General features: G+C 43.5%; 1 protein-coding gene across 1 annotated transcript in view; it reads right to left on the bottom strand.

The window, feature by feature from the left end:
* Positions 1 to 3,750, bottom strand: part of LOC310864237 (calcium-binding protein 8-like) — a gene marked incomplete at its 3' end in the record, with an annotated part of 59,489 nt that extends 55,739 nt beyond the window's left edge. Inside the window, exon 1 of the mRNA XM_083772852.1 lies at positions 3,611 to 3,750. Within this exon, the coding sequence (XP_083628978.1) occupies positions 3,611 to 3,741 (131 nt within the window). The 5' untranslated portion in view covers positions 3,742 to 3,750. The remainder of the gene's footprint in view (positions 1 to 3,610) is intronic.
* Positions 3,751 to 20,986: the final 17,236 nt, after the last annotated feature.

The raw sequence follows: 20,986 nt of genomic DNA, 5'->3' as shown, positions 1-20,986 counted from the left end.
TGGATTTTTGCAAAACACAACAAAATGCCTCAAATCATCCAATTGCCATCCAAGGCTTAAGAAGAAATGGCACCCTTTTCACATTTGCCTAGTATAGGCCAAACTGGCCTGAGGATATGTCCCAGGTACATCCATACGATGTATTTTCATTCTGAGGTATTCTATTTATAGTGACTCATAGGAATATACTATGTGACAACCAGGAATGTAGACGGCACCCCGGGAAGCAGTATGGGTTGGCGCCCCAGCCTTCATCCTCCGTGAGAAGGAAGCCCAAAAAACCTTCGGTAAAGCCTTTAGGAGGGCCATTCGAGCCGCAAGCGGAGCCGTTGCCCAGGTGGAGCCTGCAGAACCATTGTGGCTCAAGAATTCACCCCTCCTGAATGAAGTGTCTGGTTCTGGGAGTCTGGTGCAACACACAGGTCCTGGCTGTACTGGACCTGGTGAGACGTAGGAGGGGCCCGGACTGGAGTCAACCCACAGAGCCTAGTCCCTCCACATGCCAGAATTGTGCCTCCCAGTCCCGGCAGAGTAGTTCCGGAGTGGTCCCAATAGATTGTGTGGCCCTGGTCTTTTCCTAGTGGGTCTGATCGAGGGTAGCTACTGGGACGTAAGTCGGGACTTGATCACCCCAGCTCGGTCACCCAAGTGAGGGGTATGATGTTCGCGAGACCCGAAACCCTGATGAGCTTGGGATACATCACTGAGGATACGACTCCCAGGTGCATCCATGCAATGTATTTTCGTTCATAGCTCCACCAGGAGGCCACAACCTGACCTGCCCTAGTGGAGACATGTGCCCCGAGGGGCACTTTATCTAGTTTCATCTTTGTTTGTGAACTTCACATACTCCTCAATGCTGCAACAGTGCTCCCAGTACTCCCGTTGTTGCATGCCTCAGGACAGTACATGGTGCACCACATCCTGGTTACCATGCAGGATCCGATCACGTGATCAGAAATCAGGGCCGTTCACGTCATTTTCATCGAATCGGATCAGGAACAAAATGTGATCGGGACATCAGTAGTATGAATATTATATCCATATCATGATATTAGACTGGATATTATCTGTGATTTTGGACATTGTACTATTGTGATATGTGATAGTCTTCTATAAAACCATAAATATCGGATCAGGAAAAATCGGTATCGGGAGATACTCAAAATCAAATGATCAGAATCGCATTGTGAGTAAAGAAAACGTGATACGGACATCCCTAGTGCAGGACGTGCCGTGTAGCAATCAAAAGTTTTTTTTCTTACAACATTTCTACATTGACCTCCCCTTGGAGCCAACATTATCCAAACTGTCCTTCAACTGTCTTCACAACTGCACCTCATCAGTGTCATTTATTTCACTGCATTGCTCAGGGGTAGAGTGGCCAGTAGAGCAACCGCCAACCGGATGGGAACCGCGAGGTTCCCAGTTCGATCCCAAGGGCTCTCCCAGAGTTAGTGTCGGAAGTGTCCTTGAGCAAGACTCTGAACACCCGAATGGCTCCCGATGTGCAGGTTGGTGCCTTGCATGGTTTCCACCGCCATCGGTGTATGAATGTGTGTGGGAATGGGTGAAGGTAATGCACAATGTAAAGCACTTTGGATAAAAGTGCTATATAAATGCACCAGTATACCATTTACAAAGAACACACCATGCACTGCCTCTCTGCATTCTACATTCCAATTTATAGGCAAATTAAAAAGAGCTCTAGTGCTGCTTACCCAAAGCCATAAAAGAAAAATAAACACTTACATTGAGTGATATGATTAGTAGTATCAAAGTAGGGTAGCAGCCAAATGCTGACACTTTTAACTTGCAGTATAGAGCCAACACAGTCTCATAGATCCTCCATTGAGTCAAGTTGTGTTGTTGCTGTTGTTGCTGCGAGAGTGAGGTCTAGCCAACACCAACTCGGGATTCCTGGATCGCTGCCCTCCACAAATTCCTATCCAACATCAGGTTATTGAGCTCTGCAGTGTTGTCAGCCAAGGCCTGGCTTTGCCCCTGGGTTGGCTCAAGTCAAGAATGTCTACCTAGAGAGGCTGCATTTTTGCCAGTTTTTCATGTGTTTATGGAGGTGACAGTACTTTATAGTAGTAGTGTCGGGAGCGGATGTTATCGTTACGTCATGTTGTAGTATTGTTTTGTAGTCGACAGGCAGGAACAACAGGCGGCGGCAACTTCCTTTTCCCTCTCAATAAAAGCTCTTGTAGCCTGTATCTTTTATTGAGAAAAATCTGTTTGAGGGAAAAGGAAGTTGCCGCCTGTTGTTCCTGCCTGTCGACTACAAAACAATACTACAACATGACGTAACGATCATCCGCTCCCGACAGGATCATATACCCTAAATGAAATGGTGCCCAGGCTACCAAACCAGTGTCCCAAAGCAAGGAACAGAACCAGTATCCCGAGTCAAGGAACCGAAGCAGTGTCCCGAGTGCAAGGAATGACTAATTGAAGTGAAATACTGAGTCAAAGAGTATGTATTCATAACCGTCTCCATGACAGGGAGGCCAGATGGCAATTTCTCAGCATCAGGCCCTGCACTATCCCAGAACAACTATGCCAGTGTGGGTACATGGCAGTATAACAAAAATGCCAGTGTGGTTGTGAACAAGGGCGAAGGGAGCAGACAGATTAGATTTGTACCATTCAGGTTGTGAAACCTCAATATTGTCGCCGTCGGGCAGAAACCTTGTATCTCCACATATCATTATTTTATTTATATATATTTTTTGGTAAATTAATTAATGTCCTAGTACTTCGTCGGTGGTCGTACAAGCATGTCGCATAAATGTAGTGAAAATAGCTGATCCACAAGCTCATTAAAGCGTCCCATTGCAACAGACGTGTTGTGAGCTTGTAGATCTATTTTTGCCATTTAGTTTTTGCTATTTTGGAAATGTGTCTGACCTGTGACTTGTGTGGTCTGGAGGGAGCATGTGTTAAGACCCACCTACTCCCTGAGGGGGGTACTAGTAATGTATTTAAGCTGAAGTCTAACTGAGATGTGTTGAGTCAGTACATGGTGTTCCATTGTAACGCTTCACTACTGTCTCCGTATTCAAATACATTTATTCCAATACTCTGAAACTCTGAATTGTGTCTGTCTCATTATGTTGTTCAACTGTGTTATAAGTGCTCACCGAAAGACTGCATTAACACCGCGTCCGCGGATCTTTACTTTACCTCCCCCCATCTCTCTCCCAATTTCCTGTCAGTCTACTATCTATCCTGCTGTAAAAAAAATAAAAAGAATAAAGGCGAAAGTCACAAAAACATTTAAAAAAAAGAAAATCCTGACATGTTGACACACTCGTGGTAAAGGCTAATAAGCACAAAAACGCTCTGTACACTTGCCCCAGACAAAAGAGGTAAGCAAAGTATTACAAAAAAAAAAAAAAAAAAGCAATTGGACTGGTTAAACAATGACAAACAACATCACTAAAAGCAAGTCCAAAATGCTCCACAAACCGAAAAGACAAAACGAGAGCATCCCTCAGTGCCAGCCAAGCGTGCTGCCTGTACACATTCCGAGCGGAGAGATGTTTTCTTCCTGCAACAAGAGACTCTCCCCCTCCCTCCTCACCCGTGTCGTTTCGTTTCTTACCCATACTGTTGGTGACTGTACTCAGTGGGAACATCATGCAGCACAACAGGCTCTTCTCTCACGGGACTCTCCACTATATCCAGGGTCCCTGGATCCCTCTGGCAGGCGGTGCCTGGCAGATCTCCGTTCATCTCTGCCCGCGTCCCTGCTGCTGCTGCCGCCCGGAGGGTGACAGCAGGTCCCTCAGGCTGAAGAGGAGGACCAGGCTCTGTGACCTCCTCTTCCATTTAGCCGGCAGGCAGGAGTGGCGGCAGACTCCTTTAGGTGCAGCGATGGCAGCAGCAGCAGCAGACTATCTGTCTCCTCCAGACCGTTGAGCCCGACTGCCACCACAACTTGGGTTTCTCCCAAAGCAGCGGCATCAGTGCCCGGAAAGCTGCTGTTAATATTTGAGCAGTGTGAGGCGAGCAGCAGGTACAGTGAGTGCCTCCCCCCTTTCACACTCTACTCACTGACTCTCCGCCTCTCTCTCTCTCTCTCTCTCTCTAGTCCCTAGACTATAGTGGAAACATTCCTCCACATGGGGAAATGGAGTGGAGGGCTCATTAATGAGTCCAAATGAAGTCCTGCCTGCCTATGGCTGTGCTTGGACAATGGGAGAGAAAGAGACAGCGAGAAAGAGAGAGGGAGAGAGGGAAGGAGTCTGCTATACAGCGCAGTGAATGTGGTTGCAGTGTGCTTCGGCACCCATGCATGCAGTGCAACACCTACAGGTCACGCAGGATGCCCTGAGACATTAATTTTAATAGTGCACAAAGCAATAGACTACACCTCCCTCCCTCCCTGTGCGACAGGAGACCACTCCGCGTGCGTAAAACAAGGCGCCACCGCGTGGCGCAAGAGCAACATTGCGACTGAGTTTACTATAGTTTAGACGTGTCATCCACCTTTTCACATAAAGAACATCACCGTTCTCCAAGCCATGGGTACTGGGTAGGGTACTTATTTTAACATTAATGTCATAAGTCATAAGAAAGTCTGATTCAACAACAGCTCATGTGGCAACTATAGCCTACTGTTGGTTATACGTATATAGCCAGGCAGCCAGGCTATGATCAAAATGAGAATAAAGGTTTAAAAACAATGAATTCATCTGTTGGCTGTTTGAGCTCATTGAACAGCTGGAACGGATGAAAGTCTAATTTGATTGAATTATTTAGCGATACAAGATCGAAATACAACGATTGGTGCAACTTAAGTGCTATCACCAATACCAAATCACAATTAAGACAATCCTATATATCCGCGGTCGAAATGGAACCATATAAAAGTGTAATTAATCTGCGTAAAAACACGTGTGGTTTAGCCTAATTAAAGTACATTAGCTGTAGCCTTATACACATTCAAACAATAAATAAAACACGCACATACAATTCCAAAATAATTCGTTGTTTTTGTTTCCAACTTACCTGGCTGGAAGGCGGAAGGTCTTCGAAAGTAGACTAATCAAATCAGCTGATCAATGCGCTCGCGTCAGAATCCAGTTTAGTTACTCGTCTCTCTTCGTCGTCCTGCCTCGTCAAGACACCTGGGATAGCCTACTCCGGCTATATGCTTACATTATTATATATGCTGGCTACTTTTTCAACGGAAAAGTATCATTTATTTCCCATTACAAGAACGTCGTTCGGTTGTCTTTAACTGTCATAAAAGTCCGCGCGTAATGGAAGTAGCTGGCTATAGCATATCCCGCTGCCCGCATCTACTTTAACTTGTCTCAAACTCTTGTTATTTTGATGTCTTTATGCTATAACCTGGATCGGTTTATAGATTAAAACATGTTTCTTCTGTTCTCTTCTCACTCAAGGCCCGGTCAGAAAATCCATTGTAGCCTGCAGGTCAGGTGTCGAGAGCCCTATAGAATAGAATAGAATAGATTGATGTGAAGTTGTGAACATCCTGTGCCAACAAGCCGAGCAGCCATTGGACAGGCTAGGCTATACATTGGCATTGGAATTTGCTCCATGCATTTCCATTAAAGGTATATTCAGTGATTTCACTTAATTCAAATATCACTTATTTTTTTGTTTTGTTGTGATAATCCTCCCTACTATAGAGTGTGCTGACCATATAAGGAGTTCCTCCCTGTCCCCAGTTAACCCCTGGGGGTCAAAAAACCTTAGGTTTCGTTTTTGACTCTCTATCCTGATTGGACGAAAGGCTGGGTCCCACAGCCAAAAACGAAACCTAAGGTTTTTTGAGTGAAATCACTGAATATACCTTTAAAGGAGCAATAACATAAAATTCAACTTTTTCAATTTCTTTTGTGTTTTTGGGGCTCCCATATGTGTTTTCTATCTCCACAAATAACCAATTTTGAACAATCAGGCTTTCATATCATATTGGTGCTTTAATGGAAATTGCTCTCAGGAACAGCTCAACTGATTTTGGCCTCATTGTGATGTCATCAATGTCACCCTACTTTGTATATTTCCTCCTTCTTCAGTCTTCAGTTTCAAATTTGCATTTCCACTTTGTTTACAATGTCCACCATTGTTGATTTTCCAAGCTGGCATGGAATGGAAACGAGCCTGGTTTTATCTAGCATCAGTATTATAATGACTCAAATATTAAATAATCTGTATATCAGCACCCTCTCCACCTCAGGACATTGTGGTACTGCAGCTAAAACTGCTTTCAAAGTCCAGAAAGAAATGACAAGGCCTGGTTATATCAGAGTGGTGATTGAGACTCAAACCATTAGAAATAACTTTGATGGACATTGACAATATGATATTAAATATTAAAAGCAGTTTTAAAATGCATGTTATTTGCGCTTTAAGAGGGCATTTATAGCAGTCTTGAGTTGAAATAGATCAGTGGTTCTCAACCAGTGGTCTGCGGGAACCAACAGTGGTTCCAGGTGGTCCCCAGCTAAATGATGGAGAGTTGGTAACCAAATCATTGCGAACCAGTGAGCACTAACTATGAGACCCTGCAGATCATGTCTGTCTGTGTGTCTGTCTGTCTGTGTCTGTGTGTCTGTCCCGCTGTGACACCACCCGCCCGCCACCAGAGGGCGCAGCTGTAGCACACACACACACACACACACACACACACACACACACACACACACAGTAGAAAACTTTAAAAAAATACTAACTAAAAAGGAAAAAAAAGTACGTAATTTATTCTAATTGTTGTTATTGCAATTTACGAGCTGCGTTCGCTTCACGCGTTTGCACGTCTTACTTGTCCAAATGGACCCTTATAATTATTGGGAATAAACATCGACCTGTTGTCTTGTTCTGCATAATTGAACAAGTCTACAGACACAATTAGAGACACAACTTGATAGATCATTAATCAAGCTATTTCAGCACGCAAAGGCAAACTATAGGCTTACTTGAGCGTAATTGAAGTTTGTTGCAGCTTCCTACATTTTGTGTTATTGTGTGTGTGTGTGTGTGTGTGTGTGTGTGTGTGTGTGTGTGTTCTGTTTTTGAGTGATTAAATATGTATTAACAGTTTGCAGAATTACAGTACATTTCAGGCACAAACTCAATACAAAGTTTGTTAACTGTGAGTGGACGACCCAATTAAGCATTACACTTGTTTACAACCTTGTTCAATTCATAAAAACATTTAGAGACGTACAAATAGACACTTCTATATAGTCAAAGAACAGAACAGGAATTCATCATAAAGGAAGCAAAAAGGGAAAATAAACAAATACAGTGAGGGAAAAAAGGGTGGGGGGGGGATTCAGATTTTACGGGGGCCAGTTTCGAATTGCAGCCATCCGTAGGTGCCCTTTGAGAGTGGTTTTGAAGGAGTCAAGGGATTCACATGTCTGAATGACTGTTGGTAGGGCGTTCCACATTTTCGTGGAATAGGAGCGAAAATAAGTCCCTTGTTTGTGCCGAATCTGGGTTGTACATGGTTTGTTGCACTCCCTCTGGTGTTGTGGGTGTGGACTTCGTTAACATTAAGGAAGTATTTAGACATCCTCTTTCTACGGATACAGAGAGGAATGTGTGGCAGGCAGGAGGAAGCCGGGCCCAGAGGGCTTGTATAGTGATTAGTGAATCTATAATTAAGAAGCTATAATGAAGAGAACAAAAATAAGGGCAAAAGCTATAGCTAGTGTTGAATCAGGAAACATGTGTTGCCACTGTCCTATTGGTCAAGGTCATATATTAATTGTGTTTCATGAATCTCCCCCTGGGCAGTGTTCCCAGTGTTCCTTATATTTGTATTCCCTTTTTAGATCCATTACATATAAACACAAAACCAAAAAAATTATAATAATAAACAAAAAATGCACACTCATCACAGCAGGGCTGGACTGGCCACAGGTCATACCGGGCATATTCCCGGTGGGCCGCGACCGTAGGGGGGCGCCATGATTTATTTTTGACAGGCAGGCAGGCCAATAGGCGGCAGGCCATTCTGCCAGTGCCATCATGATAATGTCAGTGTACATGCATCAGTGAGTGACAAATAAACCCTCTACAAAGGGTTGTGTGTCTGTTGGATTGTATCATTTATATTGTTCTGTAAAAGTGGTGGTATTAGGGCTTGTTTGTTTATGTGTGCCTCGACGGAGCGGGCGGTAGAGTTTCTGCTATACGCGCGCTGGTTGTGGTGGGCCGCTCTGTCCCAGTCCAGCCCTGCATCACAGTCTGATACAGTTAATCAATAGTCTATCTATGGGATACATGATGGTACAGGAGCAGACTGCCACACTGCTCCACTTGAAGAGGTTCCCTGGGATCCGATCCTGGTCTTTCCTGTTGGTATAGCATCGATTGGATTGTCTTCATGAACACCAGAACGCCAGACAGATATACACCGAATATTAAAACAGCAGGAGGGACAATAATGACTATTGATTAACAGTAACAGTATTATGAATTGGAATTGCCATATTGATTTTGTCTTTTCTACACTGTTTTCCTATTGTAGCGAGTGTAGTGCAATAGTGCTAGTCGTCCTTGAGAGAGAGAGAGAGACCTTACAGCAGAGCAACGTTTTTTTTATTTCAGTGGCCAAACAATAACATCACTTTTGGACATATCTAGTAGTGTGTTTTTAAAAACAAGTGCTTGTAGTTACTCCCCATGAATTCTAGCTTACTTTATTGAAGCAGTCTGGAAGATATTTGAAGAGAAAGCAATGACAGAATGTAATCTTAGGCTGTCACACTTGTCACAGGAATGGAGTTCCAGACATAACAGCATCAAAACATTCACAGCTTCAGGCAATATCCATTCTAAATTCAAGAGAAGCTGTTTGTCTGTATACACTTCCTTAGCACAGAAGGAGGGGAGGGGATCCAAGGTAAATGGGGTTTAACTCTGGTCTTTTGGGATAACTGCAACGTAGGCGTTAAACTTAAGTTTCTGCTGTAGTTGAATCAGAATTATATTCCCATGGGGGGGGGGGGGGGGGGTGTTAGTGGGAACTCGGGTATAGGTGAGCCTATGAGGTGAGAGATAACAACTACTATTTTGTCACAACGTTCAGAATACTGCGAGAGGGCATATGGACTTGTGACTCTCTCTTACCAGGTACCGCACAGCCTGTCTCTTGGGAGAGTCTCTGTCTGAGTGAGGAGCAGGGCAGAGGCTTTTAAGCTGCATGGGTGTGGACACGCAGCTGGTGGCTTGTTAAGGCAGACGAGGAGACGAGGTGGATATGTATCGTCCTTCCAAGACCCGCCCTCGTTGCCGTTGGCAGCGCTTCTATCTGTCTGTCTGTCTGTCTGTCTGTCTGTCTGTCTGTCTGTCTGTCTATCTATCTAGAACATTAATTTTGTGCCCAAATTCAACCCAACTTCCCAACATCATCCATTAACACTCCCCTCCCAATCAATGTGATCTATTTATATCGCATTACCCACACTGTACATCATTTCCAGTTCATATATTAGAACGGATATTAAGGCCCTATAGTCATATAAATATATGAAAAAAATAGGGCAGCTGTGGCTCAGGAGGTAGAGCAGGTTGTCCAATGATCCATGGGTTAGCGGTTTGATTCCTGGCTTCTCCTGTCCACATGTCGAAGTGTCCTTGGGCAAGACACTGAACCCTACATTGCCTCCAGTGGTCGCCTCCATTGGTGTGTGAAGTGAGGACGCTGGCGTTGACTGTTCCCCGCTTCACCTCCCAAAGTATGAATGAATGAATGGACCATTGTAAGCGCTTTGAGTAGGCACGTAGTGCATAGAAAACCACTATGCAATCCATTATTATTATTATAAAATAGACCAATAATAATGTAAACCTGTTACAGATTTACATTTTCTATTTCTACAGAGTCATTAAAACGTTACCAAGCTTATCTGAATACCTTATGGATACAATGATATTTATGATTTATTGTTACAGTAGACTGTATTTCTACCGTATCTCGACCAAGTTTCAAGTTTTCATGTTATGCTTCAGAAAATGGTCGACTCTGCAATAATGTCAAGTGAGAAGACCAAAATAATTGGGGCAGATATACAGAATGGCAAAAGGAACACTGACATCAGACAAAATGACAATTTCCTGATATACCGCACAGAGGCATGCTTTTCCCTGCCTTGCTGTTCGGTAATCCTTTTTAAGATTGCTGAATGTCTATTTCTGAGCAATTGCAAGTTGACATTATAGGCAAAGCTCATTGCATCTGCCAAGTCTAAAGATAGAAGAGCTGAAACCGATTTTCATGTTGATGTGTCATGCTGAGCCATGGCAGGCTGTGAACACTGGCCATGCATGATCACAATACTGAGCTTCACATCAAGCTGTATGGGGGAAAAAAGGACTAGGATCTGCACATCCCCACTGTTTCTTTGGACACGGTGCTGCATGGACCCAAAAATGATCAAAAGAAGAAGAAAAAGGCAATGTCCGGGATTGTCCGCTCACCCACGATAGCTTGCACGATAGTCTTTTCCTTTCTTTTTTTAACCAAACAACGTTTCGCCCATGCAAGGCTTTCTCAAGTTCTTCACACCAAGCTACCCAGACGTTGCTGTTGCAGCGTAATGATGTAATGACACTAGTGCCTTATTATAAATGGCAGGAAACTTTACCAATATAGTATATCCAACAGACATAACAGCATGTTTTACAATTTGTCTTAGTAGAGAGAGAGAGAGAGAGAGAGAGAGAGAGAAGTTTCATGTTGCCGCATGATTCATCAGACAGTTTAAGTATTATTATTGAGGCATTACTCCTGGCAGAGATTTGTGAAATGTGTTCTAGTTTACCATCAGGATCAAAATAAGTGTTATTCAATCCTTCCTTCAATATCAAACAGTTTTCCTCAAAATCATCAAAGGAAGTTTGTAAACTGGAAAATGGATAGAACTAACATGGTGTGTTACTCTATTCTAATAATCAGCTATCGATCAGTCACAATGAAAGATTTATAATGCATTTAACCCAGATACACTACTTGTTGGCAGTTTGGTGTGGTCTAGAATGATGCTGTCTGCTAGCTAGCGTAGGATTGGCGCTGCGTTGTCAGGTAATTAGGTCAGGGAGTCAGGGACAGGGTAGCCTCGGTACCACCCAGGCTTGTATTTTCGTTCGCATTAGGGGCAGGGTCCCCAGAGACAGAGACAGCTCCACACACTCTGGGAGCATGCAATGCATTGTGTTTTCAGGTGTCACTCGGTGACCAATTTATTATTTGATTGTTTACGAGTTCAAATAATGCTCTGTTCATTACATTCACATGCCCTCCGCTTGATTTAGGCCGATCGAGACCTCCTCCGCTGACAGCCGGGTGACTGACTGGGAGAGGAAGTCAGCCACAACCCTCAGAGGACCCGCCCTATGGAATGGATCACATTGGATATGTACTCCTTATGTACTGTACTAGCGGACTTACCGCTGAGCCACAATTATTTCCGGCTGATGCACCGGCTGATCCAGTTAAATCACTGTTGGTCTCTCCTACTACCAGATGGAACTCGATACAAGCCCAGGGTGAGCACAGCACAGGTTATCTCCACAAACAGTATAGCTTTATTGCTACAGGAATAGTATATCATGTGAACTGGAAAACAGTCAAATAACAAATTGGACAGAGTGACAATTTCCAACAGAGTAACTGAAAACACAATGTATAATGCACGTATAACAAACGTTCTCTGCTTTCACAGTATGGTATGGTCTAGACTTAGACGTCTCTAGACCCAGCCTCACAGAAGCAAGTGACTTAAATACATCCCTATATACCATGGCCAAATTACCTGACAGGTTTTGTTGTGAGATGGCAGAGCCAATCCTGCCTCCCCCATTCGCAGTTCGTCCTAGAGGGTCCTAGAGTAGACCATGCCCTCGCAGCCCCCCTGCCACAAATACATGCAGTACATCCTTGTGATTGCACCTCACATACAACAGTGAATTTGGTGTTTCCTGGCAGCTACGAGTGTGAAATTAGGAGTATCTGACTGCATTGATTCTCAGCTGTTGCAGTCACGATGACTACTGTACATACACAGTTTCACCCAGGGATGACATTAATCTAATACACAGTACCCACCTGTGTGCTGTGTAATCAGGTCTGAGTTAAGGCCAGTGCAATGAAGCATATCTGAGACTGAGTTCATGAGCAATGCAGTGTAGAACATACTGTACAGTTCTCCACCCATCAACTTTCTGACAGACATGTCCAATACCACCATCGTACTGTATATACTATAAATAGGTGTACCTCTAATGCTCTTGCTGGCAGTGAGTGCACATCATCCCACAGCTGCTTATATGAAATAGCCAGGTCAGTGCACAGTGCACACACTGATTGGAACGATGACATATCAGGGGCTTAATGTGATGGATGACTCAGCAGTTGTACATATAATCATTTTGTTCATGTCTCTTACTTGTTGCCTATATATCTCTCCAGGAAAGCTGGCCTTTATTTCTCAGTATGTGGTGGTTCAGTCAGGACAACTCAAGAATGGATGGAATATATATTTATTGAATATAAGATGAGCAATACATTTATTATGGTTTGGCGATGTATTGGATCTGCTTTTTAGGTACTCAGATGTATTGGATCTGCTTTTTAGGTACTCAGATCAAGCGCATCAGTCCCGACCATAGGGACTCTGAATCCCCCGTACCTAAACAGTAGATCCAAAACGACAGGTGGTAGCTGGGGTGGAGGTGGGTGAGCAGCAGGTTTGTATACAGCGGCACGCTGATACAGCAGCAGCAAGCAAGCAAGAAGGCAGAGGAATGCAAACCTCTGGTTAAAGTAGCCGGTATGAAGATGGAGTGAGTGTGTGATTGGCTGAGTGAATCATGTGAATGATTCCCTCTGAACTTGCTCTGCGCATGTCTTACGACAGGCACAAATGCTCATTTATTTATCAACAGAGGGTGAGTAAGCTCACAGCACTGGCAACATGCCTGGAAACTAGTCTGTGGTCATCAGGGTTGTTACCTGTGGGTTCAATCAGGGGCGGATTAACCATCGTAGTGGCCGTTGCTACGACCCCGGTTCTTTTTATTGAGATTTTAACTGAAAGATATCCCAGGATGAGGTAGACACAGTAATAGTCATGATCACAGATCATGTTCCGTGTGGTATCTCAGAAAACAGGTGCTCTTAGGAGAAGGTTTGATAATAGATTAAAAAAGGAGATCCAAGGCACTCTGTTTCCATCCTTTATTAGCAAAAAGACAGGTAAAAGAACTACCAACGCGTTTCGGCTGTTAAGCCTCACGCACGCATGCACGCACGCTGCACGCACACACACAAACCTTGACTATATGAAAAGTGTATATATATATATATATATATATATATATATATAATATATATATATATATATATATATATATATATATATATATACATGCAAACTACACACATGTGTATATATATATATTATATATATATACACATGTGTGTAGTTTGCATGTTCTCCCTGTGTCTCCTAGGGTAGGTCTCTAACACGGACGCCTGAAGGAACTGGTTGGAATAACGTGTTCCTTCCACGCACTACATCCAACCGGAGGAAACTCCCCTCATGGGGGGAAAAAGCGACTCCTCATGCATAGAAGGAAGCATGAGGTCAGTCCGTTGCTCTCCCCAGATTGGCAGAGGGAGTGTAGAGCCCAGGATTACATTAGATAATTGACACTGGGTGAGAAAATGGGTTACACAATTGTGGGATACAAATTTAAATAGAAAAGAATAAAGAGAAGTATATTTTTTACACTGTCAGACGCTCAAGATAAAGATATTAGTGTCCATGATTATGCTCTAAAAACTACAGAAATCAAAGGACTGTGGATAAAACAACATCACATGTTAATAATAACCCATAAACCTTCCATGCATAGCGTGTGACTGTGAGGATGCAGGCTGTGGGCAGATGCCTCTCCACAGGGAAACTGTGGGCTTTATTGTGGTGTAACGCGGCTAACGCCCCATCTACAACATGGTCCATTATTGGCTAACATCAAACAAATATGAATTTCCACTGAACCGTTTTGTGCACAGATTTGCATTCATGGTGTTTAGCTGACGTGTCATTCCATATAGTGACTTCCATACAATAAGACATGCAGGTTTGGCCCGGGCGGCTGGCATAGCCGTCTGGGCACCGTCTGGGCACCTTGGCACCTTGGCAGTGTGCCGCGGGTTCAACTCCCATTCCCTACGGCCTTTACTGCGTGTCACATCCCCATCTCTCTCTCAACATTTCCTGTCAGCCTACTGTATACCTATCCCTCTACGATAGTCTCTGTGTAGAAATGTCACACACCTGCGCAGAACAACAGAACCAGGTCAGTGCACTCAACTTGTCTGATATGGAAACAACAGTATAAGATTTCAGAGATATCTGAAATAACAGTGATAACAATTTATATTTGTTTATAGCATTCAGACTTTCTGTGTAAAAACCAATGTTTATTTCCAGTGTTTCTGTGCGATGCATGTTAATCAGCTATATGATATTCAATTTAGCGGGCTACCTATAGTTGCCTGGAAACCTGCCATACATTAAAACCTGTCCACACATGAAAACATGTGGAGTACTGATATTTGTGCATATTCCAAGCCAACAGCGTAGACCTTCACTGCAAAGGCCCATATGTGACAACATGGTCTCTGCCGTTGGGCAGAAACCAGCTACGTCCAAAACAAACCTAAATGTAATAATTGTTTTATCAGCGAAACCTGCCAAATGGGCACCTGCCCGTCTGGCTTTTGGGATCTTCACAGAAATGTCACAATATAAATTGCTACTATTATGGCATGATGCCTGGTGATGGTCTTTTCCTGCAACCTGTGTGGGTCCAGTTCATGACTCGTTTCTCTATAGCTGTTGCCAATGCAATCTGACTTGCATGTCTTTAGAAAGTGAATTGTTGAAGGGAACTGGAAAATAGTGATGAATGAACACAGAATGAATACAGACTTCCCAGCTTGAAAAGCAAGCATGAAAGAGAAGCTTCTGAATGGGTCAGCTATTCATAATCAAAGCTCTCACCACCTGCTTTGAATGTGAATGTCTGACAGTATGCTGATGGCACATGTTTAGGTCCAGTATTTGATATGAATTTAGTCAATTTACATAGATATGAGTACTGCAATGCAGTGGTGTTACTTTGAGTGTTACATCATTTGTTAATGTATGACATATAATACTTACATCGACAGGTAGCTCCGTTTGGAACCTCACTGTACGCTCTTAGCTCCAAGAAGAGGTTCCGTATAGAAGTACCAATGCATCGGTAGAACGGGGGTTGAGCCGTCCAAAAACAGTGGCGAAATCTCTTTTCGCCGTATAGTTTCCAAAAGGTCTGGCTAGCTACAGATGTTACATTTAGGACAGGCATGTAACATTTTTAGACAGGGGGAGGAAACAACAATCAGACTTAAATAGCATATTTAGTCAGCCTGTGGCCTGCAGTCAACCTCGGTCCGCATGCGCAGTACTGCTTCCGTAAGATTGCATTGGGAAAACATGGTACTGGTTGACTTCATAAGCTTTGTAAGGGGTTGTTTCACCCCTGTCTAAACATTTACGTGCCTGTCCTAAGTTTATCATCTGTAGCTCGCCAGAAATACCTTGACTTTTTGGAAAGGTATACTTTGCTGCGAAAAGGGTTTTCGCCACTGCATGATTTTTGGACTTAACCCCCATTCTACCGATGCAGGGATACTTCTACAGTATACGGAACCTCTAAGAGTGTAGAGTAAGGTTCCGAACAGAGCCATTATCGACAGGTGTGTGCTGGGCTAAAGAGTTCACAGATGGATGGCGCGAACACCATATTAGGTACAAAAAAGACAACAACAACAAGAAAGTTGTTCATCAGGGGATGAATGAAGCCAGCACACATACACCGGTCTTAAATATGTGAGACAAGCCAGTCAGGCAATCAGCATTAGTGTGGAAACACACCCAGAGCTACACACGTGTGTTGCGTGAGCAGCAAAAAGAAACAATATGCCAAGTCAATAAGGTCAATAACGGGTCTAAAGGATTTAGAATAGAGGGTATGAGCGTGACATCATCCTCAAACCCGGACATTATGTGGGGAAAAAACAACTTTCTGGCCTTGACAGCCCATACATCCAAACAGAGAAGTTGGATTTGATTGCATTAAACTACGTTAAACGACATTGAAATTACTTTGTCACTCACTTTGCCACTCGATTTGCCAAGCAGTCGCACCAGCAGTGGTGAGCGCACCTCATGCACGCTCTGCTTGCTCGAATATCTATATGTTAATATCCCTATGTTAATTTATATTTGTAACTGAGAGGGTACATTTGTACTTCAAAGTTAAATGATCAATCTGGATTGTACTGTGTAGTCATATTCTGACTGACGGTGATGGTGTGCACACTGTGTACGCATGCACGCACGCACACACGCACACACACACACACACACAAATGTACAAAAAGGCCATTAGTAGACGGTAGACCGTAGTTGCGTATGATTGATCCACGCCTCATATTCCCACACTCGTTATTATAATAGAATTGACAAAAACTCATAGCAATTGTGCATAATTTATCGGCATGCAAGTACCTGTTAGGCCGTGAGGAAGTCGCTACAGTAAGTAGCCTATGCTGTAATGCAACCCCCCCCCCCCCCCCCCCCCCTCTGAAAATACCACATCAACATGCATGCAAGGTGACACGCTTGCTTAGTTGGCGGTAATTGGACTTTGGTGGTTAATTGACTCGCTTTGTTTAACGAGGGGATTATCATCAGCTAATCACAGCCATTACCCCGAGAGTGCCTGTCAGTGACTCTGTGTCCATGATCACAGGAGGCAGAGCCCTGGACTCCCAGAGGTCACACTGATCCAATGACTCTCAAGTAATATGGCTGCCATCTCTGGCAGATGCTAAGTGGCAAGCGTGGATAAGCAAAGGCAATTCCCTGGAATCCGGTCACTCAGTAGGTCAGAGTGCATTACTCTGTTGGGAGAAACGTCTGTGTCGCTGGCTTTTGGGGTTATAGCTATAAGCTCTGCATGGCAGCGTCTCAAAGTAATTACAGAAAATATAATCACACGGCACCGGAACGGGTTGCAGCGTTAAATCTACATCCATGGAAATATTCACACATTTGCCATGCTTGGCATGCCGACGGCGACATACTGCAGTTTCACACTTTCATATAGGAAAGAACCCTGAATCTGAAATGATTGTTTTGCCAGGCACCCCCACAAGAGAAGACCTTTCTTGTTCAAATATTTCAAACTTATTCTATATTTTTCACAAAATATCTCATGTAATTTATAAGCTCACAATGGGTCACATCATGGCACATTCTAAACTTGTAGATTAGCTATTTTAGCGAATGTATAAAGTAAGGTTAAAGTGGTTAAACTGTCATACAATCATATAAATGGTAAATGGTAAATGGTGCATTTATATAGCGCCTTTATCCAAGGCGCTTTACAGAGATTGTGCATTACATTCACCCATTCACACACACATTCATACACCGATGGCAGCGGAAACCATGCAAGGCACCAACTAGCACATCGGGAGCAATTAGGGGTTCAGTGTCTTGCTCAAGGACACTTCGACAGTAACTCTGGGGGAGCCCGGGTTCGAACTGGCAACCTTACGGTTACCATCCAACAGAGGTGGGGACTTGGACTCGAGACTCGAGACTCGACTTGGACTCGAGTCCCGATTTTGATGACTTTAGACTTGCTTGATCAAATAAAAAATAGACTTGGACTTGCTTGGGACTTGAATGCCAAAGACTTGAGACTTGACTTGACTTGAACGCCAAGGACTTGAGACTTGACTTGACTTGAGCCCTCTTGACTTGAACATTTTCAAGTCACTTAATATTCAACCGCGAGTTGAATTCTCCGTTGTATTCGATCAATGCCGAGAAACGCAATTAACACTCGTGTTATTATGTGTGTATTATGGGCCGGCATGTCATGATGACAATGCTGCGCTGACTGGCTCACATTCACACATTCAGTTGAATGAAACAAAATTTGATTTTTGGTGTGTAATAACTATTTTGTCAAAGTGAAAGAGCTATACAAACCCGGTTTGTATACCTTGGTAATTGGTTGTTTCTAGGTGAGGGGCGCAGCAATTTTATTTGTGTGTGCATGAGACTGGAAGTTCAGGTTTTTTGGGTGTAATTGAGGTCATAAAACCTAAAAGAAAAAAGAAAAAGAAAAATAAATGAAAATGAATGTCATGAAACCTTTAACAATGATTTTCCTGCCCACCATTAGTGCTGTATGAATCCAGTGAACTAGAGGCACGGGAAGATGTTTTAATGGCGATTAGCCTGGTCACCATTCCATTTAATTAGCCTGGGCACCATTCCATTTCGGGTTCATGAACCGGTCGGGAGAGGATGATATCGCTACGTCATGTTGTAGTATTGTTTTGTAGTCATCAATCTTCCGGAACTTCCTTTTCCCTCAAACCGATTTTTCTCAATAAAAGCTACAGGCTACGAGAGCTTTTATTGTTATTCTTCCGGTTTGAGGGAAAAGGAAGTTCCGATTGATTGTTCCTGCCTGATGACTTCAAAACAATACTACAACATGACGTAACGATATCATCCGTTCCAGACCGGTTCACACCGCTTACAGCGCCCTGACAGACAGGTTTCATTTACTGCCCATTCTAGGCCACCAAAACACTTTGTCCATATTTTTTACAGTCTATGGTTCACACGGCACTTTTGGAACAGAGACCAGGCTTTCCTCCGAGGTGGAAAGCCTGGTGAGGCGAGGTTAAATGGCGATGGTTCACCCTGAATAAACAGAGAAGGGGTATAAGGAATATCCTGGTTTGTGATTTGCATTATATATTTCCATGAATAGCACACCCTAGGGCACTCCCACAATACATGAAGAAGTGTACCAGCCGGGGTCACACATACATCCATCTTAATTTTTGAATGGAAATAACTAGGAATACATTTGTTGAGACGTTTTCCAAAAGCATGATGGTGTAAAAGACACCATTGATGATGATTGTTTTGTTTTTGCCCTTCCCTTCTAATTCGTTTTGGACTGTTGTTTTCAGCAGAATAATCAGTTATGGTAGATACATTTGATTCGAAGTGGAACGTGTTCCTCAATCATGTTGCCGGTCCTTAATTGATGTGATCCATCACATCAAAGCCCTTTTGATTGTTTACTGTCTTAGCATAATGATACGGTTGATGATGCTGCGTGTTTGGTCGTGTAAACTAATTTAAATTTTTCATTTGATTTAGTTTTAATTGTTTATCTTGTCTATCCTTGTTTTATATTATGTTTTTGTGCTCATACATAATGTCCATACATACGTATTCTGTTTGTTTTTCTGTTTATTTGTAAAAAATCCAAATAAAGTACTGATCATGAAGATGGATGTGTGTGTCAATCACTCAGATACAAGCAGTGAAATGTTGGTGGGGCATGTTCTGACATGAGACTGCACTAACACAACAATACAATATGCATGCAACAAGAAAATAATTATAATTATAATTATAATAAAAACTATAAAAAGTACTCCTGTGAGTACAGGTTTCCACCAAGTCAGCTACTGTAGGTTATTGTGCGCCAGCAATGTTGGAAATTCAGTCAATGTAGAAGTTATTGCACAGGCACAATATGTTGATTTGTGGGAGTGTACAATAGTTGTGTGAACTTTCACTGCAATCAGACACTGTGTTCATGATTTGAAGCATTTTTGTTTTCAACATATTGCACTTTTGGCAGAGGTCAACTCATCATTTGGCTTTAGTACTCCCCTCAGTACTCCCCCTGCTAGACAGAATGCCCATAGGTCATGTCTTCACTCAGTGGGGGCACATGTACTGAGCTGCCTGTCTCACATACTAAAACTGAGAAAAACTTTTCTCTACTAGAGCTGTGGTCCAGCTGCCTTACATAGCAAATCACAGTGAGTTCTGTCCTATAATGCTAATTGGCCCCACCTGGAGGGCCTTTTCAACACACACACACACACACACACACGCACGCGCACGCACGCACGCACGCACGCACGCACGCACGCACGCACGCACGCACGCACACACACACACACACACACACACACACACACACACACACACACACACACACACACACACACACACACACACACACACACACACACACACACACACACACACACACACACACACACAATGTGAAATCTCAATAAAGCACGGCATGCTACTGTCCTGCAAGGAGGTCCATAATGTAAGCCACCATGATGACTGGGCAGTGGGCCCTGGCTGGTTGGAGCTGGTTCTACGGACCGCACAGTGATACTAGGAGCTGGTTCTATGGACCACACAGTGATACTATAGGAGCTGGTTCTACGGACCACACAGTGATACTAGGAGCTGGTTCTACGGACCACACAGTGATACTAGGAGCTGGTTCTATGGACCACACAGTGATACTAGGAGCTGGTTCTATGGACCACACAATGATACTAGGAGCTGGTTCTACGGACCACACAGTGATACTAGGAGCTGGTTCTATGGACCACAAAGTGATACTATAGGAGCTGGTTCTATGGACCACACAGTGATACTAGGAGCTGGTTCTACGGACCACAGTTATACTAGGAGCTGGTTCTATGGACCACACAGTGATACTAGGAGCTGGTTCTACGGACCACACAGTGATACTAGGAGCTGGTTCTACGGACCACACAGTGATACTAGGAGCTGGTTCTATGGACCACACAGTGATACTAGGAGCTGGTTCTATGGACCACACAGTGATACTAGGAGCTGGTTCTATGGACCACACAATGATACTAGGAGCTGGTTCTACGGACCACACAGTGATACTAGGAGCTGGTTCTATGGACCACAAAGTGATACTAGGAGCTGGTTCTACGGACCACAGTTATACTAGGAGCTGGTTCTATGGACCACACAGTGATACTAGGAGC

This window comes from Protomyctophum parallelum (assembly GCF_964188405.1).
Source record: "Protomyctophum parallelum genome assembly, chromosome: 9".
Classification (NCBI taxonomy): domain Eukaryota; kingdom Metazoa; phylum Chordata; class Actinopteri; order Myctophiformes; family Myctophidae; genus Protomyctophum; species Protomyctophum parallelum.
The sequence above is the reverse complement of the archived record's forward strand: the minus strand, read 5'-3'. Positions and strand labels throughout refer to the sequence as shown.